This window comes from Hypomesus transpacificus, chromosome 9 (assembly GCF_021917145.1).
Source record: "Hypomesus transpacificus isolate Combined female chromosome 9, fHypTra1, whole genome shotgun sequence".
Lineage (NCBI taxonomy): Eukaryota > Metazoa > Chordata > Actinopteri > Osmeriformes > Osmeridae > Hypomesus > Hypomesus transpacificus.
The window spans coordinates 7,608,728-7,627,464 of NC_061068.1; the positions used below are offsets into that span (position 1 = coordinate 7,608,728).

Genomic DNA, 18,737 nt, shown 5'->3' on the forward strand with positions numbered 1-18,737 from the left:
CAAATAAGACACTTTATATCTTCAGGATCAGTTATCTTAATTCCCATAGTTTACACCTCAATGATTGTTATCAATAATTTCCTGTGGATTTCATTAAATACATGTTGTCCCCCACCAGTGATGCAGTTCCCCTCTTGGGTGAGTCTGACTAGAGTGCCCTCTAGAGGCATACGGTCAACATTACTGTGTGACTAATGCACACACCAATCCAAGGGGATGAATGGGTATGGAAATCACTTCCCATCAGGCCTCTTATCTCTCCCTTTACTACCACTTTATGTCGTACTAATGAGATGGGTGTTTACTCTGCAGTTTATGACAATCATTCTTTTCCTTCAGTCACAAATTCTAATCCAAACAAGACTGTCACATTTGGGTGAAATCCGGATTGGGCTACTATTTATTTAATATCAATAGCATATGACAAGTCACATACCACAATGATTCCAAGTACATTTATACAGATGTCTAGTAATCTTTAAGAGCAAAGAGGAATGAGAAATAGATACATGGAAAACAGAGAGAGTGGAGATACTCTTGAAAAACTCAATGGTGTTGTATGTGAAAGAGCAAGTGAGGCTTAACTTATGCCTTTAGGTCGGCTTGAACTTGCATGGCAACAAAAAGGTTTCAGTAGTCTGAAAAAACCCAAAGCACTGGGTCTGTGTTCATATTTAGTCATCATTGCAATGTACATATCTGAAATGTAAAGGTTTATTATTTGAACAATAGTCAAAAGACTGCATCGTTTATATTTTCTGCTCCATTAAGTGATGGACAGAATGAAAACCGCAATAGTTTTCTATTTAGGTCATGTTAAGTGGTAATGCTCAAACCAATAAGAGAGAATAAATTGATGGTATTAGTCCAAATAAACAGTTTGAAGTCTAATCATTTAAAATAACAGGACACAACGTTATATCTGCTCAAGGCTAAGACATAATAAGGGTGCACTGATCATGACTCATTTATTTTCATTAGACAATCCCCTCTCTCCTGCCTTTCCCTTCCCCCTCTCTCATTGATGAGTTCAACCAAGAGGTATAGTGAGCAAGCCCCCTGTAGCACATCACTTTTCATTGGTTAAGTGGACCCCTAGATGAATCTTTAATTGGTCCTGGGGAGACACTGGTCTAGAGAGCCAGAGGAGAGCAAAGCGTGGACAGAGTTTGGCATAACCGACTGCCTTGTGGACTGCAAAGAAAATAGTACGTATCACAGTCACACTGCCTTTTTATTCAGCTAAAATGTAAAAACAGAAGATCCATTGCACAAAAATTCTCTGGAACTCAAAACCATGCTTACTCAGAGTAGTGGTGGACAGGCATGGTCCACTGAGTTTAAACCCCATTATCATTATTGGTCATCGTAGTTATTATACAGTGATAATTGCAGTGATTGTTATTTATTTGTCCAAAGTCAGAGAAACAGACTGAAAAATGATCTGATATTTCCAAATAATAATCTAATATCCAAACTTCTTAAATTGCATTTACATTAAGTTTATGTTTAAGACTTCGGGTACAGCATGCTATGTGGACAGGTCCAGAGTGTCACGCAATCCTCTCAGTCAATTGACAAGGAAACGGCATCGGAAAACATGTTCTTGCCTGTAATGCTTATACTAGATATTCTCGTTTTCAGCTGTTACTTTCTATGATGACCCCCAAACAGCACCCCCCAAACATCACACATGGCTGTAAGAAACCATATTAAATATCAAAGTCTGTTTAGATCCTTTGCAAAGCAGACATGTGCGTGTGTCATCTGAGACATGGGTTGAGCAGACTGAGGCCTATGACAACATCCAGGGGTGTTTCAGACACTGGGCCGCAGAGGCTCTTTTCTCTGGGACAAGCTCCAGCATGGTCAGTAGAAAGGAACTGAACTGTGCTGCCTGTTCCTGTGGCCACTCATACTTGTCCAGCAGAATCTCACACAAACTCCAAGGTTTCAGTTTTGAAATGCGCCGCAACTGGCCTAGAAAAGACAAGGTTGGGAAAAAGTTGCATTTATAACCGTTTGTATAACCTCTATGTAATACTTCCCCTTGTTTCTATTTCTAGTAACAAATGACCAAAAGGTAAACACTGTACATAAGTTTACCTTTGTGATTAAAGTAACGCCTGGAATGTTTTCCAGAAAGGGCAAAGTGAGATGGTAGGGGTCCCAGTAGCTCAATAACATGAGCGATGTGATCTAGTAGTACACAACAGGGTTAATACCTTGCCACTTCAACAGCAATGTATCCCATCAAGCAGATGGAGAGAGTGAGAGGTTATAAATGCAGTATGTACAGAAACCAAGAGATCTGACATACCTTCTTCTCGAGAGTAGTTCTCCCCTGATTGGGGTTCAAAAAGATATTCTCCTGTTGCCAACTCAAAAGCCTTGAAACAGTTCAAAGACAAAATAACCCACTCATATGCTCTAACGTCATAGTTGACACATTATGCTAAATGTTGTCAGGTGAATTGAACCAATACACCATCATCCGAAAGGAGACAACTTGCAAGGCCTTGATTTTACAACAGCTAATACAAACATGCCTAAGAACAAGGCATTTTTATTTCAGAATGTGCTGTGAGTTGTTGATGTGTGGCATCCTTTGGAGCTTCTCACCATGCAGGCAGTGCTCCAGAGATCAGCAGGAGGGCCATAGTCAGCTCCTATCAGGACCTCCACAGAGCGGTACTGACACGTCTGGATGTCCTCTGTGAAGTGTTTGTGCTGGAGAACAGATCAGACTGAATGGGTTTGATCAGATGCATTGCCATGACGTTAAAAAAGCTTGTCTCCACCAACTGTCTGAGTCACTGTTAAGTACTATGTCATGTGCAACTGTCAATGAATCACTCACCACCCAGCAGGCATTTCCCAGGTCTGCGATCTTTATGAGAACTTTATCAGCATTCTGTGGTTTCAGAGGATTCACCAATACATCACTTTCACTTTGTTCTGAAATATAACCAAGAATAGATATGACTGAATAAATATATACCAATAATTCTACTTACAGTTCATTATTATGAATAATCAACATTTAGGCTTGAGTATTACCTGAGTTTACTATCTCAACAGAGGGTTTATTAAGCCATAACAAATATTGCAGTACATAGCGTTTTACTCAGCAGTGGTTCCAACAACAGCTGAAACCTGAGTAGGACTGACCATGTAGCAACTGAGGTTGACAGTCATCCGTAGAATAAGGCAACAATACAGATCTAGACCCAGAAGTTGATGACTTGGTAGACCTTGCATGGGCAGAGCTGGGTATGGGGGAGAGGGAAGGGTCCTGTTTGTTTTCCCTCTGGTGTGAAACAGATTTCCTGCTGTCAGTGTTTTCCTCATGGAGCAAGGTCCCTCTCCGTGTAGTATGTACAGGACCTGGAAGCTGAGGGGGAGAGATGGAACTAGGGGAGCTACAGGAAGCGTCGGTATCAGAGAATGATACGTGAGGTTTTGCCCTCCTCTGCAAGTCAGCATCACTTGCTCCCTCCTGCAGTTGTTGATGTTTCTTCTCCTTCCTTGACAGTTTTTTCCTCCGGCTGCGGGAAACCTTTCCACTCTATGAGCACCATCAGTTTGATAAGAAAATAACGGTCAAATTTCATCATACTGAGATGCACATCTCTGAGGAAAAACGTTAATCACATATTTCACAGCAACAATTCTGGTTCAGAAATGCAATTAATCATGCAGGTTAATGATGTACCTACAGTGAAACAACATTCCATTATTCAAAGAGTGAAATTTCAGACCATTATAAACCTTAATTGACACCTTAATCAGCATTCCTGATTCTTAATACAAAACACATAAGGAAGCATTTGTAGTTGCAGTAAGTGCTAAATAAATTATGAAAAGGGGCAAGGTGCGGTGAAGAAACAACCAAAATGAATGGATTTATGACTCAACCATCTTACCCACACCCCAAGAGTCTGGACAACTACAGTCAACTTCCCCAACCAGTTGGACATACTCTTAACAGGTATGTCATCATATGAAAAGTGGAAGAGACATAAATGTTAAGACAACTAAACCTGGTCGCATCCAAGCCGTAAGGCGCCGCAGACGCGTCCAGAGTGAATACAAAGAAGAAGTAGAGCATGCCTTTTGCTGGAGACATGATTATATAATTACTATCTGAAGTGACAAGATGATTCAGTTTCATGTTTCATACCTGTTTCTCTTTTGGACTGTTGTTCACTGGCATTCGTAGAAGAATAACACCAGAAGGCAAAAGAAAGCATAAATATATATTTTTTTAAATATTTGTCTAAATTAGCATCTTATTACAATTTAATCTCTACAAAACACATCTGACAAACCATCTTGAAAGAGCAATGTATGGTTGTTTGATACCTGGTGTGCAGGATATTAGAGATCAACACTAACCTAAGGAGCTGGTGCGAGTAGGGGACACGGGACGCTGCCAGAGCTTGGTGTTGGCTGCCACCTCCTGCATGTAAATCTCATCCATTCTCAAAAGGATGTTCTCTGGCTTGATGTCTGTGTGAATGATCTTGCATTTAGTATGCATATAATCTAAACCCTGGAGAACCTGTGATACAAGACAACAATAGTTATTCACTACAACAACGTAACACAAGAAAATTATTCCTCCCCCCCCAAATAAACACTAATGTTCAGATGCAGGTGAGTGGGTACATAGAATAAGAACAAAACCTGTTTAAGTATGCTCTTGACACAGGGTAGAGGAAGGCCAGTGTAGTTTGATTTAATGATCCACTTTAGAAGCTGGTGACCCAGAACTTCAAGAACCATGCATATATCTAAAGAATTGTTGAATTAAGGAGATTATGTTTTCTAATCACGTTTCAATCTTGGATTTTAATATAGGTCTAACTTCTTGTATAGGTAAGTTTATTGAATAGTTTTTCAGCTCTCAATCTTGGCAGATCATTTACTTTAACATCTCATGTAAAGGATACGCTCTCCATTTTCCCCAGAAATTCTGAAGTCATCAATGAGTCGCACAATTGTCTCTCGTTTAGGATCTGATGGATCAGTGTCCCGGACCTACAAACAATAGGTAACTGGTAATGTATTACTCCATTAATGTGAAGTTTTATTACATGCTAGGAAACTTATAAGACTATCATATCACTTGTACTTACTGTAAGTCGCTCTGGATAAGAGCGTCTGCTAAATGACTAAATGTAAATGTAAATGTAAATATCAAAATCTATCCAAAAAAGTGCATTTACACATTTAAGGAGTTTGATTTCATCCAACGCCGTTTCTGTGAAGGTTGGAGCACTCTTCACCACCTTCAGAGCCACAAATCGCCTCTTACTACATGATGCGTAGACAATGATAAACTTTAGATGAACTTGCAAATGTAATTTGAAGAATTCAGAATCATCCAACAATAAGACCAACGCTGTGATTGTACTTACTGAATGTCCCAGCAGAGCCATACCGTGGAGAAGTGGCCCCAACCCAACTTTTTTACCACTTGGTAACGATCAATGAATATCTCTCCGATTTCCACTGAGTGGTACCCACCTGTTTTGAGAAGTATAGCTTGTGCTGATAAACTGGTGTCAAAAGTGTTTACTTTCTGACGTCCACTGACTGTCAATCATAATTCATTTTGTGTTATTTGTGTGTGAATTAGGGAGTGAAAAAATACCAATGCAGTAATCTGATGAATTCTCTTGTTCATCGTCATCAGATTCAAAAGGCTCCGGTGAAGGAGGATATGGATCTTTAGGGGGTGGGCTTGCAGCCAAGGTTTTGCTGGAGGTAGCTATCTTGGGGGGAACTGCTTCAGGTACAGGTTCGGGATTGAGGGATGGTTCAGGGGTAACAGGTGAATTGACAGTAAGGGCTGTTATTACAGCCGCATATCCAGATGATGGTTGATTGGACATGGTCAAATGGATTATGGAGAACGTTGAGTATAGATGTTATGCAGAGATTGCTGGACAGGCAAGTGGCAGGGCAAGACAATGTAGATAGTCCTTGACTTGGGTATAAAAAGAGACAATTAGGTAGGTATATTACAGACCAACACTTCCAGAATTTAAGCGTTGTGCTTTACACGTCTTCTAGTGTTCTATAACACTGTCTGTTATGACATTTAAATAGGACAGCCTATGTGCAAATGTTTATTTTTAGCTTGGTTTCAATGAATGGCATGTCAACGTAAATAGCTCTTCGAAGCTGGCTAAGTTTATCCAACGTTACTGACTAGCTCGTGTACTCGACTGATTTTTTTTTGTCACTACTTAAACTAGCCAATAGTTTAGCTTAATTAGTCATTTATATTTAAGAGTCCCAACTAGATTTAGCACTAGGAGTATATGTAAACGATACAGGGGTTTGGGTGGATATGGCACTTGTTCTGTCCCCAATAAGCACACGAATGGGTTTGTTAAGCTGTATATAATATAACGTATTAATAATTGTATGCTGCTGCTTGTTATCATAATTTAAAGGTCAAATGTAGCTAGTGTTAGCCATCTAAAAGTACAGACAAAAACTCTGACGTTTGGCGACGACCATGCCGTTGAAGCATACAGTAAAAGCGGTTGCATGGCTTGAGGTTTCAGCATGGTTCCTACCAATACGATTAAATTATACATGCCAATAATACCAGTGTCATACTTCAACATACTCACAATCAAATGTTGTCCTCCTATTGGTAGGCTACAGCAAGGAGATTGTTTTGAGTACTCTGTCTGGACGGCGTTCTTTCACACGTTTGTCTTCCGTGCAAGTCTGACCGCAGCTTCGAAAAAATATATTAAACATCATTACGCATTATTTTACGCACACAAACGCTTGCTGGACAAAATCATACCATTGGCATAGGCTACACGTTTTCAATGTAATATTTCTTATTTTTTAAGCCATTGTGACCATGTTTCATAATGTTAAAAACCGTTTACTTGAACAATCAATAACACCGGGCTCATATAGCTTGAGTCTCTGCTCTACACTGCTAAAAAGATACATGAAACTTTATCCATTATAGCCTCATCCATAGCCTATACCTTTACACAAGCATGTACACGCTTATTAGGCTATTCTTATCATGTCCCCCATATTTGTGTCACAATAAATGTTTATCTAAATAAGTTATGAGACAACATGCATATAAATAACTGCATCGTTCAACAATTCAATTCAACATGACTTTAATCTATAAAATGAATGCACCCCGTCCATGTTATTCACACAGCATATCCCTCACTTTAAATACAGTGGTCACAGGCATAGAATAAAATGAGTATAGCGGTATACTTTATGGATAACGATTGACCACTTCTAATCCATCTGCCAAATTCTGCTCAAACCTAGTCCGTCATACACACTAACCAACACTAATCTCCTGCTGGTGCTGAGAACAGCATGGGATTGTCACACAGAAATACAAAAATGTATTAAGTTTATGAATATACAATATATAGTTGCAATAAATTTGCCTTTGAGCTACATTAATGTTGGTTTACTTCATAGACATAAGTACATTACCTGAAAAATACATTTACGACCCCCAGTGCACAGCAGTTTGGTCATTGATTTCAGGTTTTACTATCTGGAAGAACCTCTCACATTAAATACAGAATATGAAAACACCAACATTTGAAACTATACAGTACCACATTCCACAATGAGCTACATACATGAGCAGAAAAAAAACATCAGCTACTTAAATAAATCATGACATTCATGACTCTTTTTCCATGAATTAATACAAATCAAATGATCATGGAGGTGAGGCATATGGTGGACTTCACTGCAATAATCAATCATTAGGCTGTTGCTTTCAGTAATTCCATTTTCCAATTCCAATTTCATGAAAAAGAATACCCTTGCCCAACATTGATGTCAAACAAATAGTAGAGTAGAAAAGTAAACAGGCAGTGATAAGATTTAGCATTTAAAGACACATTTATCAATGTAAACTAAATAAAACTGACGTCATATGTGCACAAAAAATGTTTTAGCTGGCAGGAGACCTGCTCCTGACATCTTTCTATTCTATATAGCCCTATTATTTTTGCACTCCTTCCATTGCTTAATGGGGAGTAAATGTAGAATACAACTGATTCTGTTACATGATATTCCATACAGAAGGTGGTAAGTATGCTACTTATGCTAACATTTTAAAATTTGGTGTTAATTGTATTATTAATATTGAATCTACAATATATTAACTACCAAAGAAAATGTGACGCTGTATGTAATCCGTTTGAGCATTTGATACCCTGTTAGCCTTTTACTTTGACCTTAATCTCAGCCGTTTATTAGGAACAAGAGTGAGGAACAAGCTCCCTAGTCAATACCTTTTGTAACGGGGGTAAGGCATGAAGACTTTAATGTGCCCCATGTGACACAGACACAATTAAGAGAATTTCATTGATAACAGCCCTCATGTATCTTGCCGTACCACTATCCCTTCATTTCAGCAGCCGCAAAATAGATGTTGTGTTTAGACCCTATGTACAATGTATAGTACCTGCATTTAAGAGTCACAACCAATGACATCATCGATAACAACTCAATTTCATGAAGTATTTTGACCTACTTTATCTAATTGTTCATGTTTGCAATAAAAATAATTAAACAAACTATTTAAGGGATAGGTTTTGTTTTTAACACTGAGACAAACATATTCCTAAACATTTATGTTACTTTACGTCCCTTTAAACAAAGAAATCAAGCAAAAAAGCATTATGACTCGATGGAAAGATGGATACATGATGTGTAATATCCATAAATTTTGTTCAAACATGTTTAAACATTCCCTAGCTTGTCTTAATATTAGATGATATGATTCCATATTACATATTGTTGTGTTTCACAAGACAAATGAGAAATAAATTACCTCTTTTATATAACTATAAGTATACTTTATATCTCAGATACAAAATAGCCATTTAGAATACATATACAATATTCTCATTAAAAAAGATACCTTTTTAGAGTTAATAGGAAGGATCTTGTTGAGTAGATTTTGCCCAGTAATGCCATACAGTTCTTAGTACTATGTTAGAAGAATATTTTAGTACGCCAACCCAGCTCTAATGCAAATCCTCTTCAAATTTCTGGAACTTAAGTCAAACTTTGTTGGGCGTACTAAGGCATATAGCAAAATACATTTTGCTCAGCTTTTCAGACTTTATAGCTACAGTTTTGTCCACAAGTATTTTTCATTGAGGTTAAATGTTTTTATCTGAGGTCACTTTTTCTTCAGCGTGTGTGTTTGTGTGTGTGTGTGTGTCATGTTCATGTTTGATAATGTAGATCTGCTTATTTACACCAAGGTGCCTGGATCAGGACTGGGCTCCTTTGGAGTTGTATCTTGCAACTGAGGAAGACTTGGCTCCTGATAGAGGGAGAACTCCATTGACCTACCATAAAAAAGATGAAAATCAATACAGAACCATACAGTTAATTTCAAATCGATCAATTAAGTTGAGAAATACTCACCTTCCATGCAGTGGGTGACCATGGAAGCTTGCTGACTGGGGCATTTGAGATCTGTGAAGGTTTAGTGGATCACCTTGGATAGATGCCTGGTGCACCAATGGATATGGGTGAGATAGGCGAGAAACACCCGCTTCATGGCCCTTTGAGGAGGCAGGGGTAAATCCTAGGGCATTCCTGAGGTACCAGTCTCTAAGCCCCTCTAGTGCAAGGGCTTTGTGCAAGCTCCGTGTTGAGTCCTCTGGGGTAGGAAGAGAGAACTGTGGGGGCCTGCGGTTGAATGTTGGGCCCGACAGATCACTCTGATAAGGGTGCAGGTTGGGGATAGAGGAGGTGGTGGAACTTGGGGCAGGGTGGGGAGACTCGTAAGCAGATAGCAGGATGGTGTCCTGCTGATGTTGCTGCAATGGGATAAAAGGCCCACAGGATTTGGTCCGTGTAACTTTGACTCTTCGCTGCTCAGCATTGCAGCCACGTATCACCATGGGGCTGTAAGGAGACGCAACACTGGGGAGGTGTACCTGTGAGTGGGAGAAGCCGTTGGTGTGAGGAGGTACAGCAGCAGTTGAGGATCGTGGAGAGGAAATGTCCTGCCAGATTCTGCCTGTTGACTGATAGAGCTGGTGCTGCACTTGCATCTGCTGTTGTTTTCCCCAGATGTAATCCATCAGGAGATCATTATAACCACCTCCTGCCCCTCTGCCACCCATGGATAGGCGCATTTTGCTCTGCTCCACTAAGCCGTCCAAGTGTCTCTCTGGGCTGCCCAGGTGAATGTGGCGCAGTTTGCCATCGGTGAGGGAGTCAGAACTCTTGTAGGGTCCTCCCCTAGAGGGCATCCCGTTCCTTGGGGCAGGGTCCTCTGGAAGGCCAGAGCGGTCTAGCAGAGCTTCAGAGCTGTTACTGCGTCGGGCACAGGTACTGTATGGGCAGCCTCTGCGCTCCGAAGCAGACCCTTCCTGGGCCAGAGGTATCATGAGTGGTACATCCAGACTGCCTGACCACTGCTTCAGAGCAATCCCCCCTGGGACATCAGATCTGTTAAAGAGATGGAAAACACATCTCGTAAGCTAAGAGCTTAAATCACAGGTCACGTACAAAACAATTGCCAAAGTGTCGACAAATAGCTTAAGCTGTCAGTATATAAAACACAGAAGAAAAAAAAATCTAAGCGAAACTGTTTAATTATTTACACGTGCTTCATTAGGCTGAAACAGTGACCAGAAAAACACAATATTACCTGACATGAACACTGATGGGAGCTGTTCGAGCCAAGAGGGGAGTGACAGGAACACTTCTGCCTTCCACATTAGATGCACTCCTTGGTAGAGAATGACTAGGGCTAGAAAACAGAGTACATTAGACAAAGAAGCAGAGCAAGGACTGTGCACACATGGATGCACCAAAAAGCAAGGCTTCTGTGTTGAATGTAACAGTACCTAACAGAGCTTGTGACCGAGTTGCGACGTGTCCTCATCTCATAGTAGATCTCCACAGGGGACAGCTTCCTACTGATCCTGTGATCAGGGCTCCCCAGTGTCAGGCGTTGGTGAGACATAGACCTGTGGTCTGCAGCCACAGCAGGAGACGACTCGTCTGGGGGAGGAACACCATGGGATTTAGGCCTATGTAACTCATTCAGAGCTGAATGAGTTGAACACTGTTTTACAAAGATGAACAGGCAGTCATTTAATTCAGAAAAGTATTTTCACCCATCTCATCAACTCTGTTCTCAATAAAATGTGATCGATGTAAATTATTTTTAATGGCTGCACAATGTCCATCAATTTATTGGATTTTGGTGTATGACAACTCTGCTCTAAGATGACAGATCTTAATACTTTGACATTAGCTAATGTCGAGAATAGCCTCACCATTGTCATGAGATGTTGAATCTGACATGGAGCTGGTACTCTCTGACATGACAGCATCTTCTAGAAAAGTACAAAACACATAGGGAACAATGTCATAGGGAAGGCAAGCTCCTCAATGACTCAATACAGTAAAACGTATCCTCATTCTCCCATTTTATGGCAGAAACTATTCAGATAGTATTCGCTTTTTTGTAGGATACTTCTATCATACCTGTATGGCATCCACGATGGACAGTCCTCTTGCCATTTGGGGCATTTTTGTCTGATTCGGAATGCTTGTACAAAGCTCCACTGAAGAGAGCCTTCATCTGTCTTTTCTGACCTGACTCATCCTGTAGAAAAGAACAAGGCATTTAGCTACGTGTTGACAGCCAATAAAGATTTTATATGTGTTCTGAGTGTTTTAATACCTCTCCCTTAGAGATAGGGGCCAGACCAGTCCTGCGTTGTACCAAGGGAGGTCTCTCTCCCGTCTCCAAGGGGAAAACATGTGGAAGCTTTCCAGTCAGCTCCTGAAAAGGAATTGCATGTCAAAAGTCACATAACCACAACAGGGCTTATTGAGAAGTAACTTACACACATTGATGACAGAAAAATATACAACATTTACAGCACCTATACATTGAAATAGCTGCATTGAGCAGTACATTAAAGTACAAAGAAAAAAATACTTTAAATTGCACTCATAATATAATTGTAGAGAAGCTGAAAGGTATTTGGAGTGGAAATAAATGTGAAGCAGCCGTCAATAAACAGATGCAGCTGTTCCCTAGTATTTCAGGCTTTGCGTGTGGAGAAATCAAGCAAACATTAATTTGTAGTTTTCCATGAAAGATGCAATGATTTCACTGCTAAAGTTAGATTATTTTTTTTTTATACATCTAAAGCAGTTTCTGAGATGTTTCAAATGGTTCTGACTTACTTACATGGCTGTATTACAATACATAATATTTAGATTGTAAAGATTTTTTTTTCTTTCATTTTCGCCAGTCATATAAAATAATCAAAAGCAAAACTAACCGCTTCTAACAAACAAACTTGTTTCAGTTCTCCAACTCGACTATTCAGGAGAGCTTCGAGGGCTTGCTTCCTCTCCTGCAGTGATGAGATGTGCTCTGCTTGCAGTTTGGTGTCCTGGCAGCTTTGAAGATCTGTGAAAGAAAGACACATCAGAGATGTGTCAAATGTGTCAATAAAATGTGTGTTTGAAAAACCACCTAATAAGAGGAGAGTTCCCTATCTGGCCAGGTCTTTATAGCTTTCAAAAAAGGTTTGGAAAGCAACTGGTATGTGGTAGAATAAATATATCACTTTAGTCTTTTCCCAAACAGGCATGTTTACAACTATTTATAAGAATAATTACAACAGTGCTGCTAATGTTAACAGTGAATCAACAACTTGATATTGGCCTTAGCTCCCAAGAGAAGAGTACAGACTGGTTTCACACCAGTAACTGCCAAGAGACAAACCACAGTTCATTTTTAATAACCTTTGGGCTTGTACAAGCACAATCCACTGATCGAAATAGATCAAATGAATAAAGGAACAGTGCCCATATTTCAGTAGGCTATTGACATGTTGAAACTCACCTGGAGTCCCCAAACCCATTGATGTGATAAGGCGTCCTTTAACCTCCATGTGATGTGATTTGTGGGGTCTTGCAACTCAAACTCCCAGCCAAAGCCTCACCTGCTGAAAGAATGTTTGGTTGAATACCTTAATTTTGACATCTGCACCAAAGGATGGCAAAGAAAATATATATACAGTGCCCTCCAAAAGTATTGGAACAGTGAGGCGAATTCCTTTATTTTTGCTGTAGACTGAAAACATTTGGGCTTGACATCAAATAATGAACGTGAGACCAGAGATCAACGTTTCAGCTTTTATTTCCAGGTATTTACATCAGGATCTGATGCACAACTAAGAAAATATCACATTTTGTTTGAATCCACCCATTTGTCATGTGAGCAAAAGTATTGGAACAGATATACTTAAAACATATTTAAGTGAATAAGACTTCATATTTAGTTGCAAATCCTTTGCTTTCAATAACTGCAGCAAGTCTGTGACCCATTGACGTCACCAAACTTTTGCATTCTTCCTTTTTAATGCTTTCCCAGGCTTTCACTGCAGCCTCTTTCAGTTGTTGTTTGTTTTGTGGGGTTCCTCCCTTCAGTCTCCTCTTAAGCAGGTAAAATGCATGCTCTATAGGGTTTAAGTCTGGAGATTGACTTGGCCAGTCTAATACCTTCCATTTCTTGCCCCTGATGAACTCCTTTGTTGTTTTGGCAGTGTGTTTTGGGTCGTTATCTTGCTGCATGATGAAGGCTCTGCCAATCAGTTTGGTTGCATCTTTCCTTAAATTGGCAGACAAAATGTTTCTGTAGACTTCCGAGTTCATTTTGCTGCTGCCATCATGTGTTACATCCTCAATGAAGATTAATGAGCCCGTCCTAGAAGAAGCCATGCAAGCCCAAGCCATGACATTACCTCCACCGTGTTTCACAGATGAGCTTGTGTGTTTGGGATCATGAGCAGTTCCTTTCTTTCTCCAAACTTTAGCCTTTCCATCACTTTGGTAAAAGTTAATCTTTGTCTCATCAGTCCATAAAACTTTGTCCCAGAATTTTTGAGGTTCATCTCTGTACTTTTTGGCAAATTCCAGCCTGGCTTTCCTATTCTTCTTGCTAATGAGTGGTTTGCATCTTCTGGTGTAGCCCTTGTACTTTTGTTCATGAAGTCTTCTGCGAACAGTAGATAGTGATACCTTCACTCCTGCCATCTGGAGGTTGTTGCTGATCTCACTAACAGTTGTTTTAGGGTCTTTCTTTACAGCTCTCACAATGTTTCTGTCATCAACTGCTGATGTTTTCCTTGGTCTACCTGTTCGACGTCTGTTACTTAGTACACCAGTAGTTTTCTTCTTCTTCAGGACATTCCAAATGGTTGTACTGGCTATGGCCAATGTTTCTGCAATGGCTCTGATTGATTTTCCATCTTCTCTAAGACTCACAATTGCTTGTTTTTCACCCAAAGACAGCGCTCCGGTTTTCATGTTGTTTTCACCTCTGAATACAGTCTGCATAGACAAAACCTATCTTACCCAATCTGAACCTGAGTGTAGACATTCAGTGGTATTTATTGATTGAATAATGTATGTAATAGGACACACCTGGGCAACAAAACACACCTGTCAGTCATATGTTCCAATACTTTTGCTCACGTGACAAATGGGTGGGTTCGAACAAAAAGGTGATATTTTCTAATTTGTGCATCAGATCCTGATGTAAATACCTGGAAATAAAAGCTGAAACGTTGATCTCTGGTTTCACATTCATCGTTTGATGTCAAGCCCAAATGTTTTCAGTCTACAGCAAAAATAAAGGAATTGGCCTCACTGTTCCAATACTTTTGGAGGGCACTGTACCTAACTTTAAGTGTCAGTGTGTTCTTAAGCAGTTTTGATTCCAGGCTTTTATTCTTTAGGGAGGGGGGGGGGGGGGGGAGACGGAGTATATATTGTTAAGTAAGGTAACTAAACAGAGATAAAAACAATCATCTAGCAACAAATAGTGTGAGAAGAACTGCATTGATGATGTACAGGGAGAAATCTAAACCCTGTGTTTCATTCCTCAAGCGTGAAATAATAACTTTCACAAAGAGTGTGGAATAAATCTGACAAGTCTAACAATACAAGTAAGCAGCAGGATTCTGCTCCAGAAAACTGCCACCCCAACAGATTTAAATGTGGATGTTTGTTTATGTCTGGACAACAGACCCCAATATTGTGGCCATTACTCAGCAAACAATATTTGTGAATCTGGCTATGTGTAAAAATGAATAAATAAACACAGTCACTAAAAGCGGTACCCCCTTTTTACTACTTGACCTATAGATAAATGTTAACTGAACACTTAATTTTGTCTTTCTCACTGTCCAAAATGTATTTTCACTGCAACAGAATAATTTGTTTTCAATATCTATCTTGAGAATGTCAATGGATGTTTGACCGATTTTCATATGAAAGCATGTCTCAAATATCCCCATTTAGTTAACATGAACCGCAGGCTCTGGTCTTGGAATTGGACCAAGTATGTTGTACAGGGTGTGAAAATCCCACTGTGTGACCTCCCGTTGACAGACAAAGAGGAGACGATTAAACAAACAATTGCCACAGCAGTAATTTACTGCAGGCAACTGCTACTGTACTCAGTCAAAACCCATCACAAGGATTAACTTAAATCTAAAGATCCAATTCCTGATTAACTTCATCTGCAGTGGGTGTGTATGGATATTAAAAGATGTACCAAATCAAATCTCTAAACATAACCAAACAAACAGAGCAAAGAGAAACAGTTGTTCAGGATAAGATAGGAGACAGAAAGGAACAGCTGGTTCTGCTGAAAGGGAACTGAGAAAAGTGATGGCCAGAGCCAAAAGGTAGCCATCTCATCAAATAATGATTCTCTCCACATCAAGAACAGAAGCACAGCTAAGAGTAGTATATCCTACTCCACAGTCTACACTATTAATCAGATCAATAAAAACACAAGGCTAAGAAGGCTGGGGGCTATATTAAGCTCAGATACTCTATTTAGCAGTCCAGACACCTGTGAGAGCAGTTTATCAGACAGTATGAATCAGGAGTTACAACTGGTGTGCAGATGTGTGTAGAAGTCCTGGCACAAGAACACTGTAAAGCAGCACAAGAAGCTCTCAAGAAACAGGGGAGGGTAAATTAATGTAATGATAAGGAGACCACATATGCAGGTAGTGAGTGTGTTACAGTGAGTGTGTTACAGTGATATAGTGATAACGGTATCAAGTAGCCTACCATGTTGACTAAAACATGAAGTGCACTGAGACAGGGATATCCTGATGCAGCTTGCATCCCGCAAATAGAGATCAAGGAAGGGTTCTGGAGGCTAAAACAGTCAAGGCTCTTTCTACCAACATTTCAATGTGCTTAACGTCCACAATTACTGTCTCGACCTGTATAGGCCTTCGCTGAAGTATGACCATTGAAGGCCAAAAAATAATCCGGAGCCAAAAACCTAATAAACCCTTTGAATATCCATTTCATGAATAAATTGTTTCTCGTCAGTAGGCTGTCACCTGAAGCCAGTTTACTTACTCAAATGTTACACGTATGCATTTCCTTCTGAATGCTCTTGCCAGTATTTCTGTTTTAACTAGATAACATGTCCAGTATAACTTTTTCTAAATAGTAACCTATTATAGTTTGTTTTTCATGCTAACAACCTGATTCTATAACTAGAAAACTAACAGAAACGCTCACATCGATTTTCTCTAAGGCTACTTGAGTAGCCATAAGTCACTAAGGACAGGTGGCACCGCTCCTATGGTGGCGGCAGCTAGTGTTGACACAGCTGCCCCTGATAGGAACTCACTAATTCTAAGCAAATGGACTCAAATATGTACACAGAGACACACACTGCCTTAAAAATATCCAATTAAAGAATATTTTTATAGTAGAACTGTTCAAAGTGTATGCTTAGACTGTGAAGAGTACCTGTGCATGCCTGAAAGACTCATAATTAACATGATTTAAAAACACTGCTGGAAAAGCAGACATGCTTTTGCACAACTCAGTGTCCAGAACAGCAATTCTAAATGAGAGCAGTCCTTGCTTCCCTATCTTTACAGACCCAACACAAGTGCATAAGCGATAGCAATATTTTGATGGCTCCACCTGGATTCTGGTGAGATGGGGGAGGAGTGAGTAATAAAGAATGGAATGTGGCCCCAACATCCATGGGGATTACTACAATTCTACTCTCCAATCCTCTGAAACACCTGAAGCGATTTCTCTATGTATTCCAAATCCTTTCCATGTCCAGGTCATTTAAACCACTTTACACAGTGCATGTAATCCTTGCTGGTGTTGGAGGGAGTTCAAAAAACACGAAATGTGGAGCCACAGTTATAGTCATGCGCTCCCAGTTGTCTGTCTATAGTAGTTCTGTGTACAGTGGGGTACACACGTTTCTACTCAAATAGCCTACATTACCCCCTGGTGATGCCATAAAAGCATAAGTAATCTTTGTGAATGCATGTCTGACAGACAATGTGTGTGTTTGTATACACCTGTGTCAAGACCCAATTCTACGCCCAATTTAACACTCATAATTGACCAGGGGGCCTGCTCTCTGAAAAGGAATAAGATATTCATTCCAAATCAAAATCAAGGTTGGGAGAGAGCATAGAGGAAAGAGAGATGTTGCCTTGAAACTGCAACACCAATCATCCAAGGGGAAAAAAGGCCATTCACAAAGCTTTTTTGTATATTATTTGATTGGTTGCTGTTTTCCAGACCCCATTAAATGTGAGCATGTAAAAGGCAAAGGTTACCACCAGTCCAAAAAGAGACCAGTGCATGTACAAAGACTGGAAAATCCCCCTCTCATAACACCAGTGCTTCCCAGACAGACTAAAGCTGTACTAGCAGTGAATTACCCCGAGGCGCTGTCCCAGAGAATACATTGGGACCCTCGGATCTAGGATGCCTTGTTCAAGAAGTGTTTATGCTAGTCCGGCTGATATGGGGTGACTTGATTCTATGATGTGAAAAGTTATTGTACATGGAGATAAATATGTTGTAATAGATGGCACAATATTGATGGGCCTGAATCTGAACACCAGCCTAATAATAGTGTACGCAGCAAAAGATACTAAACATAAGGTCATGGTTTGCCACAATATTACTCAACATGCAACGCCATCTACTCTTAATGAGGAAGAAATCATGTCGGGAAGATAAACATAATATAACAACATGGATTAGCTGTGAGGTTAAAAATAAACATTTGGTATGTTAAAATACATTTCAATATTAACAACTGCGGACATGTGGCAGCCAGTCTCTCATTTAAACCTCGCTAAATGGTCTGCACAGTAGGCTGGCATAAACACCTTAATGACATGAAAATGCAGATATATGCTAGTCTATATAGCCTATGGCATGTGTTTTATTTAGGCAGTTTGGAAACATGTTATCGTTCTCAAAAATATTACAGAGAATATGGTGCACAGTCTGCTACTTGCCTGGAATGGACGATGGTAGGTGCGGGTTTGGATCGCAAATTGACGAATATGTCAATTATAGGCTAACCTACAAATGCATTTCAATATTTCCGTTGCTCTCAATTGTACGACCATGACAAACGGTCCTTATGGTCGAGAACGACATATCAATTTAGAACCTTATTTCTAGGCTAGAGTGCATTGCCGATGCTTGCGGAGGTGTTCAACCCTAAGCCAAGGTGAAATCAATGGTGTGAGCCATGAGAGGTAACTAGTTAAACCATATCTTTATCAAATTTCCTAGGATCCGGATTTTCCAATGGTCTTGTTGTCCAATGTATAGCCTACCCCAAT

At 39.9% G+C, this 18,737-nt stretch overlaps 2 protein-coding genes across 2 annotated transcripts; both read right to left on the bottom strand.

Moving 5' to 3' along the window:
* Positions 1 to 913: 913 nt before the first annotated feature.
* Positions 914 to 6,808, bottom strand: LOC124471947 (SRSF protein kinase 2-like). The gene is made up of 15 exons (XM_047026617.1): positions 6,651 to 6,808; positions 5,660 to 5,995; positions 5,424 to 5,532; positions 5,232 to 5,319; positions 4,956 to 5,043; positions 4,690 to 4,796; positions 4,399 to 4,564; positions 4,184 to 4,209; positions 3,927 to 3,983; positions 3,172 to 3,568; positions 2,861 to 2,958; positions 2,623 to 2,730; positions 2,321 to 2,390; positions 2,107 to 2,199; positions 914 to 1,980 (listed from the first exon to the last, which is right to left on the bottom strand). The coding sequence occupies exons 2-15, from the start codon at positions 5,898 to 5,900 to the stop codon at positions 1,796 to 1,798; spliced, it is 1,833 nt and encodes a 610-aa protein (XP_046882573.1). The 5' UTR covers positions 5,901 to 5,995; positions 6,651 to 6,808; the 3' UTR covers positions 914 to 1,795.
* Positions 6,809 to 8,871: 2,063 nt separating this feature from the next.
* Positions 8,872 to 18,695, bottom strand: ccdc120b (coiled-coil domain containing 120b). The gene is made up of 10 exons (XM_047025742.1): positions 18,405 to 18,695; positions 12,929 to 13,028; positions 12,360 to 12,490; positions 11,750 to 11,851; positions 11,551 to 11,671; positions 11,340 to 11,399; positions 10,905 to 11,061; positions 10,706 to 10,807; positions 9,469 to 10,503; positions 8,872 to 9,389 (listed from the first exon to the last, which is right to left on the bottom strand). Exons 2-10 carry the CDS (start codon positions 12,975 to 12,977, stop codon positions 9,293 to 9,295), a joined length of 1,854 nt encoding a protein of 617 aa, XP_046881698.1. The 5' UTR covers positions 12,978 to 13,028; positions 18,405 to 18,695; the 3' UTR covers positions 8,872 to 9,292.
* Positions 18,696 to 18,737: the final 42 nt, after the last annotated feature.

What these genes read in the sequence shown, in the direction of transcription:
- LOC124471947 (XM_047026617.1), bottom strand. Translation starts at nt 5,900, where the DNA reads ATGTCCAATCAACCATCATCTGGATATGCGGCTGTAATAACAGCCCTT. An exon ending in TGGCTCTGCTGGGACATTCA is followed by an intron (nt 5,320 to 5,423) that starts GTAAGTACAATC and finishes CGCATCATGTAG; the next exon opens with TAAGAGGCGATTTGTGGCTC. An exon ending in GCGTTACTTTAATCACAAAG is followed by an intron (nt 1,981 to 2,106) that starts GTAAACTTATGT and finishes TGTCTTTTCTAG; the next exon opens with GCCAGTTGCGGCGCATTTCA.
- ccdc120b (XM_047025742.1), bottom strand. Translation starts at nt 12,977, where the DNA reads ATGGAGGTTAAAGGACGCCTTATCACATCAATGGGTTTGGGGACTCCA. An exon ending in CCCCTATCTCTAAGGGAGAG is followed by an intron (nt 11,672 to 11,749) that starts GTATTAAAACAC and finishes TCTTTTCTACAG; the next exon opens with GATGAGTCAGGTCAGAAAAG. An exon ending in CCCATCAGTGTTCATGTCAG is followed by an intron (nt 10,504 to 10,705) that starts GTAATATTGTGT and finishes TCTCTTTAACAG; the next exon opens with ATCTGATGTCCCAGGGGGGA.